This window comes from Marmota flaviventris, chromosome 4, assembly GCF_047511675.1.
Source record: "Marmota flaviventris isolate mMarFla1 chromosome 4, mMarFla1.hap1, whole genome shotgun sequence".
Taxonomy (NCBI): Eukaryota; Metazoa; Chordata; class Mammalia; order Rodentia; family Sciuridae; genus Marmota; species Marmota flaviventris.
In genome coordinates, this window is record NC_092501.1 from 50,370,079 (window position 1) to 50,397,347 (window position 27,269).

At 38.1% G+C, this 27,269-nt stretch overlaps 2 protein-coding genes and 1 long non-coding RNA gene across 18 annotated transcripts in view; 2 read left to right on the plus strand and 1 right to left on the minus strand.

Annotated features, from left to right (window-relative positions):
• The window catches only part of Usp54 (ubiquitin specific peptidase 54), a 134,491-nt gene extending 127,168 nt beyond the window's left edge, over positions 1-7,323 (plus strand). For 9 of the 13 annotated variants that reach the window (XM_071611167.1, XM_071611165.1, XM_071611168.1 and 6 more), the window contains 3 exons: positions 309-427; positions 4,256-4,442; positions 6,069-7,323. In XM_071611167.1, the coding sequence (XP_071467268.1) occupies positions 309-427; positions 4,256-4,442; positions 6,069-6,592 (830 nt within the window). In that variant the 3' untranslated portion in view covers positions 6,593-7,323. Of the gene's footprint in view, positions 1-308; positions 428-726; positions 868-4,255; positions 4,443-6,068 lie in introns of all 13 variants that reach the window. The other 4 variants (XM_027931199.2, XM_034635796.2, XM_071611173.1 and 1 more) reach the window with 2 other exon arrangements.
• Positions 375-9,491, minus strand: LOC139705427 (uncharacterized). Its single transcript, XR_011707317.1, has 3 exons — positions 9,432-9,491; positions 6,362-6,542; positions 375-457 (listed from the first exon to the last, which is right to left on the minus strand). It is a non-coding gene; the product is annotated as an uncharacterized lncRNA (long non-coding RNA).
• The window catches only part of Ppp3cb (protein phosphatase 3 catalytic subunit beta), a 52,409-nt gene continuing 34,391 nt past the window's right edge, over positions 9,252-27,269 (plus strand). For 3 of the 4 annotated variants that reach the window (XM_027931203.2, XM_027931205.2, XM_027931204.2), the window contains exons 1-3: positions 9,252-9,444; positions 23,649-23,849; positions 24,529-24,653. In XM_027931203.2, coding sequence (XP_027787004.1) covers positions 9,360-9,444; positions 23,649-23,849; positions 24,529-24,653 — 411 coding nt within the window. In that variant the 5' untranslated portion in view covers positions 9,252-9,359. The remainder of the gene's footprint in view (positions 9,445-23,648; positions 23,850-24,528; positions 24,654-27,269) is intronic. The other variant, XM_027931206.2, reaches the window with a different exon arrangement.

Here is a 27,269-nt window from a genome sequence, read left to right on the forward strand (position 1 = left end):
ACCCTAGACCTCACACTGAATTCTTTCAGAAGCTGAGTATGTTTACAAAAATGAAGTAAGATAGGGACATTCAGCTGTCTGTCCATAGCCTTTTATAAAGTTCTTGAAGGGCTATGTGACCTATAGAAGTCTATCCATATTCTGAAAATTATTGTTTCTAAATTCTAGGAGCATCTTTTCCCATTGGATTCAGGAATGCATATTTGTTACTTAGTGAAAGAAGAACTCCTGAGTTTGTGCTTCCAGGCTCAGAGTTTAGGCCCCAAGAGAGAGATGGCTTTACCTTATATTTATGTTTTCTTTCTCAGGCTCTGCAGATGGCATGGGGAGGAGATTACACTCAGCCCCTGGGCTTGACATCTCAAAGACCCGAATAGCAGAAATGGAGCACATTCTCCTTGAAGCCAGCACAGTGCCTGCGTCTCAGGTAGCAGCCTCGAGAGCTAAGGTGATAGACCTGGTTGGTATGTTAGGGAAAGAAGAGTACAAAGGAATGAATGGTAGGGTTGTTGATAAAGCAGAGGCATTGTAGTAGGGCTACCAAAAGAGAACAAGGTATGAGATTGGACTGCTTTTGATTGAGAGGAGATCTTTCATTTATATCTAATTCAGGTGTTTACTGGAGAGTCTTATCTAAATTTCTCCCATATCTCCAAGGACAGGGCCTGTGGGAAAACCACAGGTCTGATGTTATGTATCTGCCTGTGTGTGTCTATATGTTTGAAGGCTGCAGCTTGCCGAGGCCTCAGCAGGGAGTATGGGGATGATGAACAGTACAGTGCAGAGAACTTTCGCCGCATCTCACGCAGTCTCAGTGGCACCATTATCTCAGAGAGGGAGGAGGCTCCAGTCTCTTCCCACAGTTTTGTAAGTAGAATCAGGATCTGTCTATTTAGAGCACCCCCATCTTTGCTAGGTAACAAAACAGTGCTGGTGAAAGAGCAGGGAGAAACTGAAGGTTGTAATTTGGGGAAAGCCATGTGCACTCAGCAAAAAAGAGGACACACAGTCATTATTTTACTTATACATTTGGAGCCCAGAGGAGTGTTTCTTTTCTGGAGTAGTTCTAAAAGGGTATGTTTTAGGGTTCCCTAGGGTGAGAAGAGTCATTGTAGCCTTGAGAAGAATCTGAGAAGCAAAGCCTAGTGGTTGGGTCAGAATCCATGGTACTTATTAAAGGAAGAAATAGGATAGGATATTGTTTAGCATTTTACTCCTCACCCCAGTACATGACTGAGTGGGGTTAAGTGTGTTTTTAATCTAAAGTGAAGCAAATGCATTAGCAAGAAAAGGAAAATGATTTAAAATCATTCTCTTTGAGATATTTCAAATTGAGTACTAATATAATAATGTATAGATAGGTAGAAGGGACTAGAAAACTCAAACCAGTAGAGATAAACAAACTCAAATGCTGTCATTGATTGGATTTATAGTCTTATCATTTTGAGAATTTCACACACTTGACCAAGACAAGTTGAGTTTTCATTACAATAGAGATCAGTAAGCAAAGCACTGAAGCTAATCTCTCTGGTCAGTTCAATAAAAATGCAAAACCAGGTTTTATTTTATTTTAAATTTTTGTGTGTGTTTGGGTAGTGAACCTAGGACCTTATGCATACTGTGCTAGTGCTCTGCAACTAAGCTATGTCCCCAACCCCTTAAAAAAATAATTTTAAATACATGGTACTAAAATAAAAAGGTACAAAAGGATATACAGAAAAAGTTATGTCTCTGTTCTATCAGCCCCTTCTGATCCAGATTCTCTCCCAAGGCACAATTTTTTTTTCCATTTTATTGTTTCTAAGTACCTAAATAATTGAACAGCTTGCTATTCTTTTTTGAGAAAGTGGTTTCTTCTGTCCACCATTTGTTCTCAAAAACTTTCAATGTATTTAATACAAAATACTATTTTCTTAGGAGAATTGGCTTCCTTTCTTCTGATCTGTATCATTCATTTATTAATTGATTCATTTTTTTAAGCAAATGCTTACTAGGTTTATATTCTTGTTATTGTGCCAGATGCTAGGGATACTGTGATGAGTTAGATACAGCCCCTGCTTTTATGAAGCTTACAGTTAACATATAAATAAGCAATTATATGGAACATAATGGAAAGGACGTCTAAACTGAGCTTGAGGAATCAGGGAAGCCTTCTTGGAGGAAGAAAAAAGGATACAACAGGTAAAGGGACCCAAGGCAAGTATTAACTGAATTAAAAGAGGTTCATTTGGTATGGCAGGATTTTAGAGTCTAGAGAGGGGATGTGATGGAGAGTGTTGGCAGTTGGGAAAGAAAATAAACAACTTTCAGATCACAGACCACAAAGAGCCCTATATCTTACAGTACAGAGTTTAGAAGAATAGAGAATTAAATATTACAGAAAGGGTTAGGAAGTAAGTATAAAGAGACTTGGTACATGTCTGCCTGGATGTGGGGAAGAGGGAACCAAGGATGATAACAAAGTTTTTTCTTTTTAAGTATTTTTTGTTTTAGTTGTAGATGGACACAATATCTTTATTTTATTTATTTATTTTTATGTGTTGCTGAGGATCAAACTCAGTGCCTCACACATGCAAGGAAAGCACTCCACCACTAAGTTACAACCCCAGTCGTGATAATCAAGTTTTAAGACTTGATAATGGTATATTTGAGGAAGATATATGTTTTTTTTCTAGTGGTATTATGCATGAGTGGAGAGAACTAGTAGGTCTTTGGATATAAGACATATGAGCTAGAAATGGAGATTTGGGAATCCTAGTCACAGAAAAGAGGAAAAGAACATTGCAAAGAGAGGAGAAAAGTCAGGACACGACCTTGAAGAGCATCAGATTTAAGGTGGTTTTTATTCTGAAGAACCCTAAAAGGAGACTGAGAAAAAGACACCAGAGAGCCGGAAGAGAAATCAGAGAAGTATGGTATTCCTTCAGAAATTCTCATATTTCCTTGTTATCCATGATAGGTGTTACGTGCATACACTGATGAAACGACATAAATTCTGCCCTTGAATAGCTTGGAATCTATTAAATATATTGGCATATAAATTATTTTATTACCAAGTGCAAGGGATACTGACTGAAGTGAAAAAATGTATTCTATTAGGGGAGAATGACAATAAACAAATATAATTCCAGACAATGATAAATATGAAAAAGAAGAAAGAAAAATAAGGTGTTAAGGAATAAAGAGTCAATAGAGTCAATATTTCCTCAGGTTTTTTTTTTTTTTTTTTTTTTTTGGTGTGTGTGTGTGTGTTGGGTATTGAACCCAGGGCCTTGTGCAATCACTCTACCAACTGTCTGTATCCCCAGCCTCTCAGGGCTATTTTTGATAAGGCAGTGAGGGACTTCAGCTTTAAGGAAATAACATTTGATCAGAGATCTCGGAGATGTGAATGTTTGAACCATGATAGCAGAAACAGTAAGTGTAAAGGTCCTGAGGTTGGAATGAGTTGGTGTGTTTGAAGAACATTAAGAAAAAGTATTAAGGATACAGGAATGGTGGGGGATAGAGTAAGAAAAATCAGCAATGTGATATCACATAGAACTTTATAGGTCACAGTAAATAGGTAACAGGAGACAGGAAGATCAGGTTGAAGTCTGTTGTGGTCTAGGTGAGTTTAAATATGAAATCCATAGGTAGAAATGACGGTACTTGCCAACTAATGGAGTTGTCAATGGGAAGTGGGAAGTTAAGGGCAATGGCAATGTTTGTGCCTGATGACATAAAATATGGTAGTGGGAGGGGGAGTTTAGAAGAATGTTCATTCAGTTTTGGGTGTATTAGTGTTGTAGATGCTAAAGGAGATATTTCTAGGTCTTTACCACAAATTTGAATAACTAATACAGTATCCAGCAGGACATAAATATCTGTGAATACAAACTTGACAGGAAGAGAAAACTGAAATGCAGTAGTGACAGGATAGAAGATGGAGTAGAGTTCTTGATTCTATTTCAGCAGATACATTTTAGATCCACATTTTTTTGAGTTATTTTTCTCAATCTGTCTGGATACCTGAATGTTAGGAAGATGGTAGATATGATGAAAACTGGTAATGGGAAGAGGATCTGAAGTTTGCAGTTTCCTAGAAGGTCTGACAGGGAGAGTGGCTGAGTAAATTGGGTCCCTCCCTAGACAAGGTGTGTTTGTGTTCTAGTTCCCTCCATTTCCTCCTGCTTGCCTCACTGTGTTTACCCAACCTCATCCTGCTTTGTGTTAATCCTCATCTTTATGTTTTTTTGTCTTGTCTCATTATAAGGATCCATCAAACCTGAAGAAAAAGCCTTTGGAAACCGGGCACCGTTGTTCCAGCTCCTCTTCCCTCCCTATCATCCATGACCCTTCTGTGTTTCTCTTTGATCCCCAACTGTATCCTCCCCAACCACAGTTCCTGTCCCCAGATGTCCTGATGCCCAGCATGGCAGGGGAGCCCTATAGACCCCCAGGTAACTCCCCCAAAATCTAATATTATATGACAGAATGTGGTACCTTCCAGGGGACTCTGAAGGGTCAAATCGGTACTCCTTTTGGGAGGGTAAGGTGTCCCAAGATGGAATGGTATAAGGATATGAATTACTGCTTTAATATCAAGCATGAATATCAATGGATTATGACTAATTCTTTCTCAGGCACACCATGGTTCTTAGACTGGGATCTAATCTGGCTACTCATGAGAATAAACTTTTTCAGTCATGATAAGATAGCTTTTAAAAGACCAAGGGGAATAATACCCAGTCTTTGGGATCTGTTCAAACAGAAAATGTGATCTCTATCATCTATTTTCTCTCATCCTATTCACTGAGTCTCAGTTGAAGGATGGTGTAGGAGAACAAGGAGTACCAATGCCATGCATATAGACCCAGATGATCCTGGGCAAGATGGGCAGCAACATTCTGGCTTTCTTTGACCCTCCATAGTAAGACATTCTCCTTTTCTTCCTCTTGGGCTGAATCTGTAGTTTAAGACAGTGGTTCTCAATGGGGAGAGAGGAGGAACTACTGGTACTTAATGGGCAGAGGCCAGAGATGCTGCTAAACATCATATAATCCTAGGGCATTCCCTTCCCTCCGCCAACAAAGAGCTACAGCCTATGATATTCATAGTGCAACATCAAATAAATGTAGAAAGGGCATTCTACGTTTTGCATGTGGAAGGAGTAATGTGAACAAAAGCACGAGATGAGATTGAATAAGAATATAAACAGAGGCAGCTTAACTGGGATGAAAGTATCATGTTAAGAAAAACTAAGATGTTAAGAGTAGTTGCTCCTCAGAAAAATGAGAAATTATACCCCATCTGATTCAAATGTATGATATGTCAAGATCATTGTACTGTCATGTGTAACTAATTAAAACAAATTTTTAAAAAGTAGTTATAAAGAAAAAAAAAAAAGAGTAGCTGCTCAAGGAATAGAGTCCTCACAAGGGGAATATATTTGCTAGATGAGAAATGCATGTGGATATGTGAGTGCTGGAGGAGAGATTATGGTGGAGGTAGGTAGGTATGGCAATATCCAGGAGACTGTTTCATTTGCCCAACTTGGAGGTAAGAGACTTTTTGTGGTACTGGAGAATGAACCCAGAGCCTCACACATGCTAGGCAGACTCTCTATCATTGAGCTATATCCCAGCTCTTTTTAAAATTTTGAGACAAGGTGTTACCAAGTTGCCAGGCTAGCCTTGAACTTGTGATCCTCCTGTCTCAGCCTCTTAAGTAGCTGGAATTATAGGTGTGTGCCACCACACCAGGCTAAGACTTGATTTTTTTAAAAATATTTATTTTAATTGTAGATGGACACAATATCTTTATTTATTTTTATGTGGTGCTGAGGATTGAACCCAGTGCCTCACATGTTTAAGGCTGGTGCTGTACCATTGAGCTACAGCCCCAGCTGATTTTAATGTATATTAAGAATTTTTAAAAATGAAATCAAAAGCAAAGCTAAGTTCCTTCTTTCCCTTATGTTAATGCTCTTGGAGGAGTGAAGAGTTGGGCAGAACAAGAATGGTCTTCTGGGAGGGACAATTATTTTCTGAATATGCTCAAACTTCGGGTTTCTTTTCTTTCCCCAGGAAATTCGAGGAGTGTCCAGCAGTTTCTGGCTATGTGTGACAGGAGTGAAACTTCCCAAGGGGTCAGATACACAGGAAGGACTTTGAACTACCGGAGTCTTCCCCATCGTTCCAGAACTGATGCCTCCTGGGGACCCTGGTCAGAGACCAACCAGCAAGTTGGGGCCAGATTCCTAACTACTCCAGGGTGCAAGCCTCAGCTAACCCACACTGCCACACTACCAGAAAGAGGCCAGGGCCTTCAGGTTCCTCATACTCACTCCTGGGGGGATCTTTTTAATTCACCCTCTTACCCTCTGTCTCCACCATCTAGCAGGTCAACTTGGAATTTGAGTCCTGTTCAGGGGTCCCGAACCCATGGTCCTCGAAGAGTAGATATACCTCCAGATGATGACTGGAGGCAAAGCAGTTATGCCTTCCAATCTGGACACAGGACAAGGGAAGAGGGGCTTCTCTTTGTTCTAGCAGATCCTCCTGGAAGAGAGCAGAACAGGGCTAGAGTCCTACAGCATAGCAGGTGGTAAGGGTCACCCTTTTCCTTTTCTGGGGCCACACCTTCCTCTGTAAAACTGTACTGTGGCAGAGTTGGTATCCTATGTTCTTGCCATGATTGTGATAGTCTCAACATAGAATTGGCAGTTTCTCCAAGGGGTGCCAGGAACCTCTAAAGGAGAGACTTGGCTCCTTGGGAGGGAATTTTTGAAATTGTAACTTTAATTTCCCTAGCCAAAGGAAGCAGCTGCTCTTAGGGCTTTGAGTCATTTTAAAGTTTAATTCATTACATTACTCGACACTAGCCACTCCTTGATATCTTAAGGTCATTTTATTCCTGGATGCTTTTGTCCCTCACCTCCACCTGAACCCTCATTTTCGGATCCCTATTTTTGTTTTGTCTGCTTACCTCTTTCACTTGACCCTTTGTTTTCCTCATCTCCTGTCCTTAGAGAGACCTATAGCTCTGGGGTCATGGTCCTAATCACATCATTCAGGGGAAATGGGGGAGGGCATGGACTGTCAGCCTTCCCTGTGCCCCAAACCTTAGCCCTAGAATGTGGAGCTGCCAGCCTAACATTCGCCCTTCTGAACAGATGGAGTCATGCACACTAACATACCCTCTTGTTCTCAGCAGCAGAGTCATTACTGCCACTTGCTCAGTCACTGTTGTAAACCCTGAGTCAGCTGAACTATTAGGGCCAAACATACTGTTTTTGTAAAATATTTTTCATTAATAAATCTATAAGATAGTTCTATTTAATTCCTTGTCTTTCTTCCCTTTTGTATACTCTTGTTCTTTTGTATTGGGGTAGGGAAGCCTGAAATATATGAAATTACTTTTGACTGAGTTAAAATGAGGAGCTGAAGAGGTAATGAAGGCATTTAGGGTGGAAGTTGGTGGGCCTTAGATAAAGTTTTTCTTTTTTTTCTTTTTTGTGGTGCTGGGGATTGAACCCAGGGCCTGGTGAATGCAAGACAAGCACTCTACCAACTGAGCTACATCCCTATCCCTAGGTAAGATTTCTTATTCCTTTCCTGACAGAGGCATTCAATACACTTCCTTTCTCCATTCCTGAGGGAGACTTTCTGGGCAAACTCCCTACAAACTCATTCCTCATCCAGGTATTCTTGGTGGTACTCTCCCTCTTACAGGTGTGTGGATTTTTTTTCTTTTTTGATGGTGCTGGGGTTCAAACCCAGGGCCTTACACATCAGGCAAACATTGTAACACTAATTCACATCCCCAGCCCTACCTTACATGTTTGTGATGTGCCTCCCTGTCCCTTCCTTGCTCTCTTCCCATGGCCCTTGTCCCCCTTTTTTTCCCTTCCCGTGGGGAGTTGTGTCACTTCCATGCCAGAAGAATCCACCTTCTCTCAGCCTCACCCCCAAAATCCCTTCTCTGTAAGACATTTTTAAAAAAATTTTATTCATTTTAGTTGTTGACAAACCTTTATTTTTTATTTATATATGGTGCTGAGAATCAAACCCAGTGTCTCACACATTCAAGGCAAGTGCTCTACCACTGAGCCACAACCCCAGCCCCTGTAAAATATTTTTTGAGCTGTCTTTGCAGAGTACCTTAGGGGCTAGGGATATAGCTCAGTTGTTAGAGTGCTTGCCTTGCATGCACAAGGTCCTGGGCTCAATCCTCAGCACCATGAAAGAGTACCTGTTGGGATTTCCTTCCTTTTTTTTTTTTAAATCCCAGGTGCGGGTCATTGAGATTGACACAAAGGAATAGAAAGGCACTGAGACCTTTATTCTACTGCTTACCTCATTACTACAATCTATTATGAACAGATTCTGAGCACATGTTTTATTGAGCAGGATGATTTGCAGGAATTTCACCCTCCATCCCACTTGGCTCCTAAGCCATCAAGATATATATATATATACACACACACACACACACACACACACTCATATCTTAGAAGATAAACTAGTTTCTTTCTTTGATTAAACATATCTGATGTCATACACATACTATGCAAAGTTCTACCTCCTTCCCCATGACTATTAGTCACCTTGGACTAAAGTTCAACAAGTCACTTGGGCCCAGATTCTGTGTATGCACAAAGATAAGGAACTAATTTTTAATTCTCTGTTTATCCCTCTGCCTTCCAAACCATTTTTCTGAATGAATCAAGGAAATTATTTCCTTTTCAGGTGAATTCTGCAGATTCTTTGAATATCTTTTAGTGTCATTCCCTCACTTCCCCTGTACTGCTTTATCTGCATTGTTAGTCTGTGCCTTCAAACTCACTTGACAATTCCAAAAGCTAAACACAAGAGCCAAAATTCCATTTCAAATTCCATTTTGAATGGTCATGTCTCTGCTCTAGAACCTACACCTTCTCTTGTTCCCTGCAACTCTTTAGTACTCATATCTAATAGCTAAATTGTTATACTTTTCTGTTAGTGGGAGGTTCTGTCTGAGGTTTGATCGCGTCTCTCCACTTTACTGGGTAATTTGTGAGAGCGAGTGTCATTTTTCGTTGCTCTTATTAATAGCAGCAACTAGCTAAGGACTGCTTCCTCTACTCACTTGCAAAGAATTTTAACCTGATCCCTTGGCCTCGTCCTGTTTCTTTCCTAGCTTCAGTAATTTTGCCCAACTCCCTAGAGCCTGCCCCGCCTCCGCCCCCGCACGCGCGATGCATGCCGGTCTTAGCCCCTCTGAAGGGAAAGAGGGTCCGCCATGTTCCCCGGCGGCGCCGCCGTTTGGCTCTGGTAGCCGCCGCCCCCGCCCCCAGCCCCGCCCGGCCCAGCGCCTAGCCGAGCCCCGGGCCCAGCATGGCCGCCCCGGAGCCGGCCCGGGCTGCACCGCCCCCACCCCCGCCCCCACCGCCCCCTCCGGGGGCTGACCGCGTCGTCAAAGGTGAGAGGTGGACGAAGCCCTGGGGGCCTGGCGTGAGGAGCTGTATGTGAGGGCGGGAGGGAGCCCGTCCCCTCGGGAGCGGGCCGGCGGGGCGAGCGAGTGACTGGCTGCCTCCCTTGGGGAGTGGCCCCTGGGCGGGCCCCTGCTGAGCTGGGCTGAATTGGTGGCTCCGCGGTCTCCCGCTGCCTTCAGGCTGGGGCGGCGGTTTTGTTCTTAGGGTTTCCTAGCCCGGGGTTTGAGGCTATTGCCTGCTGTGAGCCCCTTTCTTTTCTTATTCGGCCTGTCACAGCGGCCACGATTAGCTTCCTGTTTCGCGACAGCTGCACTCTCGGCTTGCCGGGGCGGACGGAGGGGCTCGGAGACCTTCAGCCACTCGGGGCCCGGCGACTAGCAGTCCGAAATCGCTTCAGCTTTGGCCCACGCTTGCCCGTCCGTCCGCCCTATCCGCGCCTAGCTAATGCCTGCCGCAGGGGTTCGCGCTTGGCCTGCAGTTGCCTCCCTGCGCTGAAATTGGGGGAACAGTATGGGATTGGACAAGGTGAAGGGTCCAGGCAGGCCAAGATAGAATTGGCAGCCCAGACTTAAAAGCGCAGAATGGTGGTGTGGGGGTGTGTGTGGGGGTGGGGAGCATTGGAAAAAAAAAAAAACACCATCGTGGATAGGAAGAATTATTAGAAAACTGTCGACAGTTTGCTCAAAAGGGGTTACCCTTCTCCTATAAACACACATCTACACCCTCACCCTAGAAGAAGTTAAACGTTTCTGAGTCAGGACAGACTTGATGGATGTTTACACATAATAGGTAATCAGATTTGTTTAAGATAAATTGAGGGCTGAGAGTTGCTTAAGATTCTAAGTGCTCTGGGAGAGCCCATCAACTTAATACACTACTGTGGAGATTAAAAACAATTCGAACTGGTTTTTCTTTACCATGTAACTTGGTAAGTTGAAATCATTGTAGAATAAAGATTCCCCCCACACACACACACCACTTTTTTTTTTTTTAAAGATACTTATTTTGTTGTATGTTAGTTTTTTCACTCAGCCTCTCAAACATATTGGTACAGTGTTTAAACACTGTTAGCACCGTTTTGAAATCTGAATGTATGCCTTCATTAAAATGCTTTAAAACAAGAAAAACTTTTCCCTTTTCATGTTTTTGTTTTTAAATTTAAAAAATTCAATTTGAGCCTCTTTTGATTCTTTTTTTAAAAAATATTTATATTTTAGGTGTAGATGGACACAACACAATGCCTTTATTTTTTTTTATGTGGTGCTGAGGATGGAACCCGGGTCCTGTCCCTGTCCGTGCTAGGGGAGCGCTCTACCCTGAGCCACGATCCCAGCGCCCCCCTCCCTTTTGATTCCTAAAAGAATGACATTGATTTGTACCTAGGCTAATAGGTGTTCTAAAAGCTGGTAGTCTGTCCAGTTGGGCCAGGCATTGATTGGAATGAGCTGAATAAAGCATTAAGAGAGCCAGGCATGGTGGCGGACATCTATAATCCCATCACCTTGGGAGAATGAGGCAGGAGGATTTCAAGTTGGAGGCCAGTCTTACCAATTTGGCAAGACCTTCAGTAACTTAAGACCTTGCTTCAAAATTTAAAAAAGGACTGGGGATGTAGCTCAGTGGTAAAGCACTCATGGATTCAATCCCCAATAAATCCTGCCCCTGAAGTTATAGACTCTTTGTTCTGAGATATCTTTAAGAAGAGAAAGAAGAAATTGGTAGTTCATCCTACCAAAAAATCCTGTAATTCTAGGGGGATGGGAATAAAGTATACTATACAGATTGTTTCTGCATTTTCTTACTGTATTTCTGTGTTCACTTCCCTGGCCATTTTTCACCAGACTGTGAAATAATCAGTCACATTTCATGAATAATGAATTTATATTATCCTTATACTTGTGAATCTTCTTGTTCTTGTCATATATATGGTAATGTTTTCTACATGTAATAAAAATGAGGTTCTAAGGATAAAGCTGGTTTTTTAGGGGTGAGTTATGAGTCTAAGACAGTCATATTTATAGTTTATTGGCATGGGGCAAAAAGCCATATGCTTTAGGTAAATAGGAATGGAGCTTGTTAGTACAGAAAATTATAGTTACGGGGTTGGGGTTATGGCTCAGTGATGGAGTGCTTACCTAGCATATGTGAAGCACTGGGTTTGATTCTCAGCACCATATAAAAATGAATAAATAAAATAATGGTTCATCGACAACCAAAAAATATTTTAAGAAAATTGTAGTTAAGTACAGTTTATGGATATCATGTATATGTGCTTAGTTGTATACTCTTGGTGAAGACAGTTTTCATTTCTTTATGGAATTTGTTAGTTGGAATTTATATATAGATCACATTTTGAAAGATAGTGTGTAGTAGTAGTAGTCTACTGTAGTAGACTAGTTTGCACTGCTCATGGAGTCTTACACCTTTCTCTGAAGTTACTTGGAAATCCACCTTTCATATAGATCCCCCAAATCCACTTTTAAATTTCATTTTTAGGCTTTTTTTTTTTTTTGTCTTTTATATTCGGTTTTTGTACCAATGTTACAGTTGACTGTCAAGAACATTGGTTCCTGAAGAAAAATTATCATTGTGCTAATTCAGTAAAAGTTTAACTTGTTAAAACAAAGATTTCATTTAATTCCAGGATGTGATGCTCATTTTGCATATGTACCATTTTATAGTAATATTATAGAAACCATCATTGGTATTGAATACAAGTAATCTTTTACTCCCTGGAACTTCTCCTTACTGTGTTGAAATTTTAGGTTTTATACTTCTAGTCAGAAGGCCTACATTTCATGGTCACGTAGGTTTTTAAAGGGATTTCAGTCTTCCTGTGTTTAATATCAGATGCCTGAACTTCACATCTTATAAAGTTCAGGAGATTTGAATACTATAGGTGATTCATGTTTAAATGGGACAAGTTAGCTCATCACTAAAATTATTGGTAGCTCAAACAACTAGCAGTGGAATCATCATTTGACCCAGTATCTTGCTCCTCCATGTATAGCCAAAGGATTTAAAATCAGCCTACTACAGTGACACTGCCACATCATTATTTGTAGCAGCTCAATTCACAATAGCTAAGCTATGGAACCCACCTAGGTACCTTTCAACAGATGAATGGATAAAGAAAATGTGGTATACATACACAATGGAGTATTACTCAGCCATGAAGAAGAATGGCTTTTGCCAATAAGTGGATGGATCTGGAGACTGCCCCCAGAAACCAAAGGTTGAATGTTTTTACCAATATGTGGAAGCTAAACCACAATAAGAGAGGAGAGGGGAAGAATAGATATTCAGTAGATTAGACAAAGGGAAATGAAGGGAAGGGAGGGAGAATAGGAAAAGAGTGGCATGAATCTAAAATAATTTTCCTATGTACATATATTAATACACCATAGTGAATCCCACCAACGTGATATCCATAAGAAGGGGGTCCTAATTAGAACAAGATATATTCCGTGCCTGTATAATTATATTAAAATGAATTCTATTCTCATGTGTAACTAAAAAGAACCAATAAAAACATAAATAAAACTATTGGTAGCAATTCCATGTCACTGATTATGGATGATTAGGCTCCCTAATTAAAACAAATTCAGTTTTAGGCCCAGTCCAGCTGCTGGCTCAGGTCAAAAACTTTTTTTTTTTTTTAAAGTGGTTCATAATGGTTATACTTAATAATGGGATTTGTTGTTAAATATTAGTACATGAACAGGTCAAATTTTTTCTGTTTAAAAGTTAATGTAGGCCAAATGATTTAGGTGAGATTTATGTGATTTATATGACCTTTTAACTATTCTGTTTAGCATTTTTCTGTACATTAGTTAAGTTGTAAATAAGAAAATGGAAATAAATTAGGAAGTATCTAGCTGTATCTGCACCAGTACCTTACTGCCAGTCAGCAAAATTTGTGTGGGTAGTTAAAATACAAAAACCTGAATTTATTTATATTACTTTTCCTCCTCCTCTCCAAAGTTTACTTGGCCTGAATTGTTTAAATAATTCTTTTCTTCCCCAGTTACTCTAAAAATGGACTTTTTGTTATATAGACTAGGTCCCAGATTTGTGAAGTTGGATTGTCCTTGAGATTATCAATTCTGTTAGTCATAATACAAAAGTCACCATTATCACTTAGAGAGCATGTTGTATATGTTCATTTTAGCATGTACAATGTGACAACTTTCTTTTACATTCAACATTTTCCCCTTATAGGTTTTATTGACTATATATTATCTTACTTTCTTACTGAACCAAGGTGCTGAAATGTGTATTTTATTTTAGCCTGATGTGTTTTTTTTTTTTTTTTTTTTTTTTTTGTTTTTTTTTTAATATTTATTCTTTAGGTGTAGATGGACACAACACAATGCCTTTACTTTTATGTGGTGCTGAGGATCGAACCGGGTCCCACCCATACTAGGCGAGTGCTCTATCGCTGAGCCACAATCCCAGCCCGCCTGATGTGTTTTTGATGGGCAGCCTTATGATTTATTTAGGTTGTGTAACCAGCCATTCTGTTTATTAATCTGAGATCATTTAACTAAACTGTTTTCCAGTACCTTAGCTTTATTAGAATTGTTTATTAGAGATTTTCTGGTAAACCACATAGGTCTTGGGGTCTCATAGCTACTTCAGTGTTTCTTACTAGATTATTATTTATTTGTTCATTCTTCCCCAAGTATGTGCTACCATGCCCAGCTGTTTGTTATTTTAAACCAGATTGAACTTTAATTTTTGTTTACAAAGTCTGTTTTGGAGACTTACCTATATAAAATGATAACTCAGCTCCTGGAAATGGTTTTTCTTCTTTGCTCCCCCATTAAAATGTTGAGCATACTAAAAGCTTCAGTACCATGTGTCCTAGAGAAAGCAAAGGAACAGAGAGTACGTGTGTGTGTGTGTGTGTGTGTGTGTGTACGAGAGAACACTATGATAACAAGTTGTCTTAGAGGGAAAATGCCAAGTAGGAAATAAAGCTCTTCAGTAGAGAGGCAAAAGCTTCAGGTTTTAGAGCTATTGAATGAATTGGCAAGAGTTGTAAAGTTTGGTGAAAAGAACCTTGATTTATTAAATGAGCTATGTTCTAGTGCCAATCATATGACTTCATTTCACCATAAAAAAATGGCTTTTTATGCACAGAAATGAAATAAGCTGAAGCTAATGGGGCATCCTTGTATGATATATAAAATATATTTTGAAATATCAAAGTAACCCAGTAGCAACTTTTCTTAAAACTCCTGCTGTGTGCTTCAAAACAGACAACAGATGTGTGCAACAGGCGACATAAGAATAAAAGAATAAGGGCTGGGGTTGTGGCTCAGTGGTAGAGCACTTGCCTAGCATGTGTGAGGCACTGGGTTTGATTCTCAGCACCACATAAAAAATAAAGGTATGTGTCCATCGATAACTAATAAAAATATTTAAGATAAAAGAATAAGAATAAAAGGTAGAATACAGTTAGGGTCCTTGGGGAATTCAGTACTTATGAAAAATTAATGCATATCATAAGGACTGGCATGATTAATAATTGCCAGATAAAGTGGAAGAGCCAGCAAGTTGTCTGAGTCTGAAGGAGGTAATAATGGCTCTGAACCAGAATGGTCTAGGGAGAGATTTTTTTTGGTACCAGGGATTGAACTCAGGGGCACTCGACCACTGAGCCACATCTCTAGCCCTATTTTGTATTTTATTTAGAAGCGGGGTTTCACTGAGTTGCTTAGTGCCATGCCATTGCTGAGGCTGGCTTTGAACTTGTGATCCTCCTGCTTCAGCCTCCCCAGCTGTTAGGATTACAGGCCTGCGTCACAGCACCTGGCTTGTTTTTAGTTTTGTCAGGGCTGGGGATCAAATTCAGGACCTTCCACATGTTATGCAAATGCTCTTATCACTGAGCTACATCCCCAGCCCTTTATGTAGGGTTTTTTGTTTGTTTGTTTGTTTTATAGGCAGAAAGAGGCCTTGAAGGATGGGTAGGATTGAAATAGGGGAAGTGTAGGATCATTTACTTGTACAGCATTTTTTGAGCACCTGCTTCAAAGCAGGCATTGTACTAGGTATGGAGATTGCAAATTGAGTAAGATATTAAGTAAGATTCTTTTACAGTGCTGGCAATCTAGTAGGGGAAGACATTATTGTAAGTAAATAATAAAATGAACTAGAAACAAACTGCTGTTGAAACCACAAATAAGGAATTCACAATCTTAATTTGAAAAGAAAGCATCATTGTTTTGGGATATTTCTTGGAGAATGTGTGGAATTTCTTCAGGCAGAAGGTAGGAGTGGAGAAAACAAGCAGGAAGGCATGGAACTTAGGGGGCAAAACAGGAAAAGTATGGCAATATATGTAAAGCGCTTGACGAGGAGTGGCTGATGAAGTTCGTTGGCTGATGAAGTTGGAAAGGATATTTTGTATACCAAGTTCGAGCTAAAATTTAAGCTAGAAAGCAGAAAGATTGCTTCTAAATAATCGATTTGGGATACAAGCTCTGGAAGTCAGACTGCCTGGGTTTGAATCCTAGTTCTACCAATTGCCTTACTGTGGACAAGATACTTAACATTCTAAGCTTTAGTGTTCCCCGCTCCTACTTACTGGGCTTCCTACAAGCTAGTTAGGCAGGTGCTCTTCCAGTGAGCTACATCCCTCAACTACCCCCCACCTTTTTTTTTTTTTTTTGACAAGGTCTTGGTAAATTGAAGAGGCCAGCCTAGAATTTGTAAACCTGGATTGCAGATGTTTGAGATAATAGGCATGGAACACACCTGGCCCTATTTTTTTCATTTATAAAATAGAGTTGATAGCTGGGCACAGTGGTACATGTGGGTAATCCTACTGACTTGGAGGCAGAAAGATTGCAAGTTCAAGGACAGCCTCAGCAATTTAGTGAGATCCTATCTTGGGGGTAGATTATGGAGAAGCTTCAAAGTTGTAAGTAAAGGTAACTAGCTAGAAAGAGATGGTCAGGAGGGGCTTTCCAGATTCTTGATACAATCAAAGACTAAATGAAGAAAAAGGAGTGAAACTGGAACATTAGAGATTTGATAATTTAGTCAGATTGCAATTCAGGATTTTAGAGGTAGTGCATTGACTACGGAGTAGAGTTCACGCCTCTCAGTTGTTAAATTTAATTAAATATTTATTTTGTTGTGCTGGAGATTGAACCCAGGGGTGCTCTACCACTGAGCTACATCCCCAAAACCCTGTTTTTGGACAGGGTCGTGGCTGTGTTGCCCAGCTGGCCTCATCCTCCTGCCTCAACATCCTGAATAGCTAGAATTATAGGCATGCACCACGGCTTCTGGCCAGTTCTTCAATTTTAGATAGGTCATTCACATGGATGTTGATGATGATGGAACTTAGGATGGAAAGACTTGTGAGCCAGGACCCTGAGTTTAGGATGAATATAAGTAATGACTAGAAATTAAGTAGATGGCAGGGACAAAGGAAAACTAGCTAGAAGGCATGAACTTCAAAAGAAGGAGGCATTCATTTCCTTAGTAGAATGGTGATGTTGGAAATGGTATTGAAGAGCTAAAAGACAGCCGATTGTTAAGAGTATGGAAAAATAAGCATCTACTTTGAAAAAAAGTATTTGAGAAGTATTGTACTTCAGAAGCACATCATTCTGTGAAGAGCTGTGTATGTGTTTAGGGTGAGAAGGAAATATACACATATATTTTAATCTTACAATAAGAATTCTGGAGGCCTCAATGATAATAATTAGGAGGGAGAACAGCCAGAAGAAAATGGTGTGAGGTAAGGGAATATAGAGAAAAGTCATTATATGAGGATAACGACTGTAGTATTTTGGACTGTTGCCAAGGAAGGCAAAGATAGGAAATATAGTAGAATGAACTGACCTCAGGCATCTTGATATTTTGTTCAGTTTATACAGCACTTCATTGGAGTTGGAGGCCCCTTAGATCTAAGAGTGTGAAGCTTTAGCTTAGTGTTAGGGAACATGATTAGTTAATTCCTAGAATTCTTTGTCAAGTGGTAGAAGCAATAAGATTTTGCCTCCCCCTGACCAATCTGTGGTTTGGTTTTCCAGCTTCCTAAACTCAAGTGTATTTTAGGCCTTGGTTTTTGTTTTGTTTTTTTGTTTTTTAAGAGAGAAGAGAGAAAAGAGAGAGAGAGAGTTTTTTAATATTTATTTTTTAGTTTTCGGTGGACACAACATCTTTATTTTATTTGTATGTGGTGCTGAGGATTGAACCCAGCGCCCTGCGCATGCTACAGCTTGAGCCACATCCCCAACCCACAGGAAAAACTTTTAAAAGCCTGAAAACAGGATGAAATGCTTTAAAATGCTTTATGTGTTAACAGAAGAAATTATTGGTTGAGATTTTTTTTTTCTTTTTCCTTTTTTTAAAACAAAAAAAAATAAGCATTCCTGGGCAGTGGTCCTGGAAGTGCCTTGACACCCTGGGTGTGAGCCCACCCCAACCACACTGCAGCGTGGGAGAATATTAATTGGGGTGGGGAGTACTGGGGATTGAACTCAGGGGCACTTATCTTAACCACTGAGCCACATCCCCAGCCCTATTTGATATTTATTTAGAGACAGGGTCTCACTCAGTTGCTTAGTACCTTGTTTTTGCTGAGGCTGGCTTTAAACTCGTGATCTTCCTGCCTCAGCCTCCCGAGTTGTTGGGATTACAGGCATGTGCTGCCGTGCCTGGTGAAAATATTAATTTTTGATGAAAAAAAATTAACTCCATATTGAACAACTTACTTTAGACCAAATTCTGTTTTGTCAGTTTTTTTTTTTTTTTTTTTTTTTGTCTGGTTGGATTATCTGCTTCTTCCAAACACTACTGTACATGCCTTGTCCCTCTCATTTTCTTATTCATGGATATATTAAAACTTAGTCCTTTGAAACTCCATATTCTTCACTTTAGTGTTGTATTGTTACAACAACTCTGATTCTCTGTAGTTTTCATCTACTTTTATGGAAAAAACTACCCACTCAACCTGTACCATTCCTTATACATAGCCCAACTGGTTTTGAAATGTAGAAGTCTGCCTTGAGTTGGGAAAAAAAGTAGAAAAGTATAAGTCTGTAGAAAAGTAATTCATGGGTATAAAGGTAGTTTATGCTTTTCTTTTTTTTTCAGGTGAAAAATAACAATATTGCTCTTGGATAAAGAAGTGACAACACCTTGGTGTGACTTAGCAAGCAGTCTAACATTCACAGTGTGCATGAAAACATGCAGTACTACTTGTATCTGACAGAGTAGGTGGAAAAGAGGATGATGTCCCAGGTGGTTTTTAGGAAGTTCTGTATTTTGAACAGAATTCAGCCAAGTGGAATTATGTTGTTGATTGTTAGAAAGTATGATCTGAAATGCTGCACCTTAAAACCAGACACTATCCCTTTTCCTGAGTACATTGATAAAATTTTTTAAAAATATTTATTTTTTGTAGTTGGACACAATAACTTTATTTTATTTATGTATATGTGGTGCTGAGGATTGAACCCAGGGCCTTGCACATGTGAGGTGAGTGTTCTACCAGTGAGCCATAACTCCAGCCCCCAGTGATAAAATTTTTTGTGGCCTAATGAGAAAAATATACTATCTTGATCTCCAAGAATTTGTATTGAAGATATATTTAACCTCATTTTTATAATGTCCGTAGAGTAACTCTTCATTTATTTAGCAATTGATTCATTAAAATGTATATTTTTAAACATACTTTAACTGAGGCTTTTATTTTATTAGGATCTTGTCATACTATTTTTGGAGGAATAAAATGTCTTTTAATGCCTTATTCTAGATGAAGCAAAAAGTAATGGGAATAAAGCTGGACATGGTGATACATCCTAGTGGCTTGGGAAGTTGAGATGGGAGGATCACAAGTTTGAGGCCAGCCTCAGCAACTTAATGAGACCCTGTCTCAAATTTTTAAAAAATAAAAAGTGCTGGGATGTGGCTCAGTGGTAAAGTGTCCCTGGGTTCAATCCCCAGTAAACCCCTCCCCCCAAAAAGGAATACGTGTGTTTCTATATAAATGTGAAGGGAAAATAAGTATGTTCAGATTTTGTTTAACTGAATATCAAAAAAAGAAAGAAAAAAGCAGGGGGATTGATTTCAAAGACTTTAAGAAAGGATTGGCATCCTTCTCTCTACCTTAGTTCTTATCTCAACTTTGTTTTTGTTTTAAAGGCTGATTTTATTTTTATGTGGTGCTGGGGATAGAACCCAATGCCTCGAATGTGCTAGGCAAGCACTCTACCACTGAGCCACAACCCTGGCCCCTGTTCTTATCTCACTTTTGAAGGGTCAAGTTTTTCCAAATTTTTTTCCTAGTATGATGTGGTTATTTATTTTCTTTCTTGGGTAATTGATATCATTCTAACATAGCTCCCGCCCCTTTTGTAGTTTGTTTAAATTGAAAAGGAGCTGTTGGTCCTATATATTTCAGGCTTCTATATGATACTTGCTAATCACAGTGATGACCCTAAAGTATCAAGAAAATACTATATATTGTGTGCCCAATTAAAAGAGAATTTTTTTCCTTAACAACTGCCCCCACCCCCAGAAATGAAAGGGTTCTTACATTTCAGTCTTTATTTAGTGGACTTTGACCATAAATTTATCTCTTTATTTTGAAAAAACAAAGTACTATTTGATAAAGAGTCTGAAACTGCAGTCCAAGTTGATTTTGAATGCTTAAAAGAATTCACCTATTAGGGAAACCATCCCCTTCACAAAAGCCTGGAAAAAAAAATACTTAGTAATCAGTTTAACAAAATGGGCAAAAGATCTCTCTAATGAAAACTACAGAACGCAACCTTGGAAAATGGAAAGATCTCCCATGTTCTTGGATAGGCAGAATTAATATTGTCAAAATGACCATACTACCAAAAGCACTACATAGATGTAATGCAATTCCTACCAAAATTCCAATGATGTTCTTCATAGAAATAGAAAAGGTAGTCATGAAATTCATTTGGAAAAATAAGAGGTCCAGAATACCCAAAGCAATGTTTAGAAAATGATACAGGAGGCATCACAATACCAGACCTTAAATAATATTAAAGAGTTGTAGTAACCCAAATTGCATGGTATTGGCACCAAAACAGACATGAAGACCAGTGGTACAGAATAGAAGACACAGAGACAAACCCACTTAAACAAACTTAACTCATACTAGACAAATGTGCCATAAACCTATATTGGAGAAAAAGAGCCTCTTCAACAAATGGTGCTGGGAAAACTGGAAATCCACTGGAAAACTGGAAATCCATGTAGCAGAATGAAATTGAACCCCAACTCTCAGCTTGCACAAAACTCAAACTGGGTCAAGGACCTGGGAGTTAGACCAGAGACCCTGCACCTACTAGAAGAAAAAATAGGTCCAATTCTCCATCATATCAGCTAAGGAACTGGCTTCCTTAATAAGACTACTAAAGCACAAGAAGTAAAATCAAGACTCAATAAATGGGATGGTATCAAACTAAAAATGTCCTTCATTGCAAAGGAAACAATCAAGAACATGAAGAGAGACTCTACAGAATGAGAGAAAATCTTTACCACCTGAACCTCAGAATATTAATGCATTTATCTCCAGGTTATATAAAGAACTCAAAAAATATAACACCAAAAAACCCCACATAACACAATTAACAAATGGGCAAAGGAACTGAACAAGCACTTCACAGAAGAAGAAATATGAATGGTCAAAAAATACGTGAAAAAACGTTCAACATCTCTAGCAATTAGAGAAATGCAAATTAGAACTACATCAAGATTCCATCTCACTCCAGTCAGAATGGCAATTATCAAGAATACAAGTAACAATAAATTTTGTAGAGGTACTCGCACGTATTGCTGGTGGGACTGCAAATTGGTGCAACCGCTATGGAAAGCAGTGTGAAGATTCCTTAGAAAACTTGGAGTGGAACACCATTTGATCCAGTTATCCCACTCCTCGGTCTATATCCAAAGAACTTAAAATCAGCATAGTACAGCATTGACACAGCCACATCAATGTTTATAGCAGATCAATTCACAATTGGCTATTCAAAATAGCCAAGTTATAGAAACAACCTAGGTATCTTTCAATGGATGAATGGATAAAGAAACTATGGTGGGCTGGGGATGTGGCTCAAGTGGTAGCGCGCTCGTCTGGCATGCGTGCGGCCCGGGTTTGATCCTCAGCACCACATACAAACAAAGATGTTGTGCCCACCGAAAAATAAATAAATAAATATTAAAAAAAAAAAAAAAAGAAACTATGGTATATATACACAATGGAATAGTACTCAGCCGTAAAGAAGAATGACTTTATGGCATTTGCCAGTACATGGCTGGAACTGGAGAATATCATGCTAAGTGGAATAAGCCAGTCCCACAAAATCAAAGGCTGATGTTCTCTCTGATATGTGGATGCTAATCCACAACTAGGGAGGGCAAGAACAGAAGTGCATTGGTTAGACAAAGGGGAATGAAGGGAAGGGAGGGAAGAGGAGAATTAGGAAGGACAGTAGAATTAATCGGACGTAACTTTCCCAGCCTTGTATTTGAATACACAACTAGGGTTACTCTGCATCATGTATAACCACAAGAATAGAATACTAATTAAAATAAGTTATACTCCATGTGTGTATAATATGCCAAAATACATTCTACTATCATGTATATCCAAAAAGAACAAAAAATAAATAAATAATTTACCTGTTAGATTCAGTAAAAAAGGAATCAAATTTAATAGATAAGTAGTGAATTTTCCTAGGTATATAAAATTAAAATAGACCTTCCTATTTTCCATTGCATATTACAGTTGGTGATTACTTGTCAAAATCATAAATATATATTGCAGGAATATAAATACCTACTGAATAGTTACACCAAAGAGAACTTTTGGATAAATTTGCAGTGCAGTATTTTATATATTAAATTATACTGTATCTCATCCAACTTAGATGGAAGTGAAAATGATTTGTGTCTGAAAAGTATGTTGGATGACTCAAAAACTAACTCCAGTGATAAGGAATACATTGATGTTGAAGATGTGCATAATGACTTTTAGTGAAAGTTAAATATAAGTAGGAGAAAACTATCTGCAAATTACCAAATTTGTTATTATAAGTCTATATATGTGCTATGCTAAATAATTTTAAATTTCATAAGTAAACATTTGACTTTTATATACATCCCTAAAAAATAGACTACATTGTTTTTTATGATCTTATTCGGAACATGGTAGATCACTATATATTTGGGATTTGGTTTTTTTGGGGGGGGGTATACCAGTGCTTGAACCCAGGGGTGTTTTACCACTGATCCACATCCCCAACCCTTTTTCTTTTTAGTTTGAGACAGGGTCTTGCTCACTTAGGACTTCACTAAGTTACTGAGGCTGGTTTTGAACTTGTGATCTTCCTGCCTCAGCTTCTGAGTTGCTGGGATGACAGGTGTGCACCATACTCCCCTCTGGGATTTCTTTCTATTCAGGTATATGTAGTATTAAATTGTATTTACTGAACTTGGTTTAAGATGAAGAGTTTATAACTCATTTTGAGAGTTCTGCTGAAAATGTTTTGGCCTAAAGAAAAACCTTAATTGTTTTAAAAAGAATTTTAATTTCATAAAACAACTCATTCACCTAATCTTTCTCAACAAAGAAAATGTTATTCTGAGCCCGGCACGGTGGTGCACCCTTGTAATCCCAGCGGCTGGGAAGGCTGAGACAGTAGGATCGAGAGTTCAAAGACAGACTCAGCAACAGCGAGGCTTTAAGCAACTCGGTGAAACCCTGTCTCTAAATAAAATACCAAATAGGGCTGGGGATGTGGCTCAGTGGTTGAGTGCCCAAATTCAATCCCAAGTGCCAAAAATGAAAAGAAAAGAAAATGTTACTCTGTATAGCTCAATAAAAAGTACTGTTGGCTCTGGATTTAGCTCAGTGGTAAAATGCTTGCTGTCATGCTCTAAGCCCTGGGTTCCATCCCCAGTACAATAGGAAAAAAAAATTTGATTACCCTTTTAGGAAAAAAGTCATTAAACACACACACACACACACACACACACACTCACTCACTCACTACCCCATAAATGAAGAAGAGACAAAACCCCCTGCTTTTCAGTTTTTATTCTTGTTTATTTCGGTCCAATTGATTAGCTCTTATGTTAATATATTGTTAGTGACTAATTTTGTATTGATTAAAAAAAAAAATTTCAGCTGTCCCTTTCCCCCCAACACATCGCTTGACATCTGAAGAAGTATTTGATATGGATGGGATACCCAGGGTTGATGTTCTGAAAAACCACCTAGTAAAAGAAGGTCGGGTAGATGAAGAAATTGCACTTAGAATTATCAATGAGGGTGCTGCCATCCTTCGGAGAGAGAAAACAATGATAGAAGTAGAAGCCCCAATTACAGGTAAATTTATTTATGTTTTAGATATTATTTTTATCATGTCATTATTTATTTGCCTGAATATATAACTATTTCCTTTTCAGTCACATCATATACTGAGTTAATATTACATGGACAGTACCTTGAATTTGTGAATTATTTTCTATACTTTTGAAGTTTCTGCTAGATTTCAGTGAATAAACATGATCCTAAATATAAGTACTGAGATTAGTCTAATATGCTTTTGTGAAGGTTTTATCAGTTGGCCATACTTCAATTTGCTTCAACACTTACTTGCCATTAGTCATTAGGGGCAAAAATACTTTGTCGTTTCAGATAACAAAGGTGATAGCTTAAAGGTTAACAAAAATTACTGAGTTAGCATGGAGATTTTACTACCACTATAATAATTTTGTTATCCCATGACTTAAACACATCCTTGGCTTCCTAAAGAGGAGCTTTTATAAATTCAGATGAAAAGTTTGTTACTGATGATAAATTTGTTATTTCTGTTACATCTTGTTCCAGGTGTTGAACATAGGAACACTTGGTTACACATCATCCCTATATGATTCTTCATAGACCACTTCTTAGACAATTCTTTATAGCATTTACACTATTATATAAAGGAAATTAGAATTTAAGTAATATTTGTTATTTCAGGGTTTTTTTTTTTTCACATCTAATAATCTTCTTGTTTCAGTGTGTGGTGACATCCATGGCCAATTTTTTGATCTGATGAAACTTTTTGAAGTAGGAGGATCACCTGCTAATACACGATACCTTTTTCTTGGTGATTATGTGGACAGAGGTTATTTTAGTATAGAGGTAATAATCATTTACTATAATTTGCTTTGCTGTTAAGTGTTAACATAGATGACTTCCATTAATCCCTGGCCCAGTAAGTTCCTAAAACTATGTTGGATTCTTTCCAATACCTGTTCATATTCTGAAGTTTATAAGAAAAGCTATTATTTATTTCTCTTCTTTCAGACTATTAAATTAGTTTTCTTTATGTTACTTTGTATAATTATAATTGACATTTTTCCCAGGGGAAATAATGAGTAAACTGAGAGGTCTTTATTGCCCTGTTATCTCATGGCTCTAAGAAGCTAATGATGTTTATTTTTGTATCTATTTGTCTCTTATGCCCCTAAAGACATTAAACTATAGGGGGGAGGGAAACAACAAACTAAATTCCATCTGTTTAAATAAAATATAATAATCTTATTGCTTAAGCTTGTATCACTTATCATGTACCTATTAAGACCCCAGTATAACCAAACAACAATAGACCCAAGTATATCATATGTGGAATCTTTGTGTATTCTGAATATATTATATGGAATCTTTGTATATTCTGAAAGGATTAATTTGTGTTTAAAAATTGACCTGTTGATCATCAATTGACAGTAGATGATTCTTTGTCTCCTTTTTCTTTTCTAATTATATGAAGTATGGGAAATGTAGAATAATCTGAAATTTTCTAACATATGCACCTCTTCTTGGGACCATATTATAACATTGTTCTGTAACTTGCTTTTTTCATACATCATCCCTACACTATGAATGTCTTTCAAAATCAATAAATATAAATCTATAGCATCATTTTTAATATCTGCATTGTCTTTCATTGAATAAACAAACCATAATGAATTTCTTGTTGCTAGACACTTAAGGTGTTCTCAACGTTTTGTGTCATATAAATGACGCCTCGGTGAGCCATTTTATTCATATATCCGTATACACTTCCTTCTATTTTTGTAGAACAGTTGCCTAGAAGTAGAATTGCTAGGTCAAAGCTCAGTTGATACATATTTATTTTGTACATTTTAAATTTTCCAAGCATATTCTAAGCACTTAGCAAATATTGATCAATCCTCACAACATTTTTATGAGGTAAGTACTTTTATTTTATTCATTTTGTAGATGAGGAACTTGGGGCTTGAAGAGGTTAAGTAACTTGCCCAAAGTCAGTCATTAGTATAGTTAGTATAGTCAGGCAGTCTGATTCAAAGCTTATACTTTTAATCAGGTCTCCTAATAGATATTGAAGGTTTACCAGATGAATCTCCATGCTAGTTACTGTTGTTTATATCTACTTTTCCAGTGTTTTCAATATACTTTCCTTTCTGAGGTTTACTAAGATTGCCAGTGTGAAAGGGAGTTCTTGACTCTGTCCATCTTGTCTCCCTTAAGAATTTTATTATCCTGAGTTTTTGTTTTTCTTCCATTCATAATTTCATTATCAGCCCCCTTAACCTTCTCTGAATTACCTTGGTGCTTCGAGAAACTTAGAAAATGGCCCTGACAAAAATTTCGGGGCATTTGGTAAAAACAATACACAATTTTAGGAACTTCAGTTGATAACTAAGCTTGTTGTGCATGTGAATTTTAGTTGGTGACTAAGCTTGTTGTACATGTGTACTGTTTTATAGTTATGATTCATTTAGTATATTTTATTGTTGTAAAAAGAAAATAACAAGAATTAAAATAAACAACATGTTGAATTGGGTGCAGTTGAACATGCCTATGATCCCAGCAAATTGAGAGGCTGAGCAGCCTTGGTAACTTAGTAAGACCCTGTCTCAAGATAAAATTTATAAAAAGAGTCTAGGAATGTAGCTCAGAGGTAGAAAATTTCCTGAATTCAATTCCCAGTACAAAAAGATGGGGGTGGGGGCAACATATTAAGTAAACACATACTTAATAAAGTATTTCACTTTGGGTTTTTGTTGTTGTTACTTTTTTTTCTCGTGAATAAAGTTAAGATCTGAATAGTTACACATTTCAACATGTATTAACTTGTTAAAAATATTTTTTTATTTTTATGTATTATTATAAAAGCTACACGTTATTTCCATATGAAATAGTCCTTCCTGTTTTTTTAAGCAAGTAAGTAAAATGTTAGTCTCATTCTTATGTTAAATCTAGTTTTAAAAGATAGCTACTGCACTGCTTCCTTTATTATAAAAAGTGCATTTTCTTTGATTGGTTTAGATAATAGGTGTGTACCTTATGTGAGGTAACATTCATAATCAACCAAAAAAACATGCATACAAAACAAACATGGCCCTTTCCTTTATTAGGCAGCATAGCATAATGCTTAAGATTAGAGGTTTAGAATCCTGTTTCCTTTACTTAGGACTTTTGTGATTTTGGACAAGTTACTTAGCTTGTTGCTTCAGTTTCTTCATTTGTAAAACAGATAATATTTCATACTTCATGGTGTTGTTTGAGGAATAAATGAGAGGGATTGATTACATTGTAAAGTACTCTGTAAATGTTTCCTATTATTTTTTACATTATTATATTAATTTATCTAAGGAAATCAATCTGATAGTTGATTTTCATATCAAACAACTTGTAAATCTAAAGTAATAGTTTATTTGACTCATTGATGCAACAAATATTTATTGCTCTTCTATTTGCTAGGTACTTTTC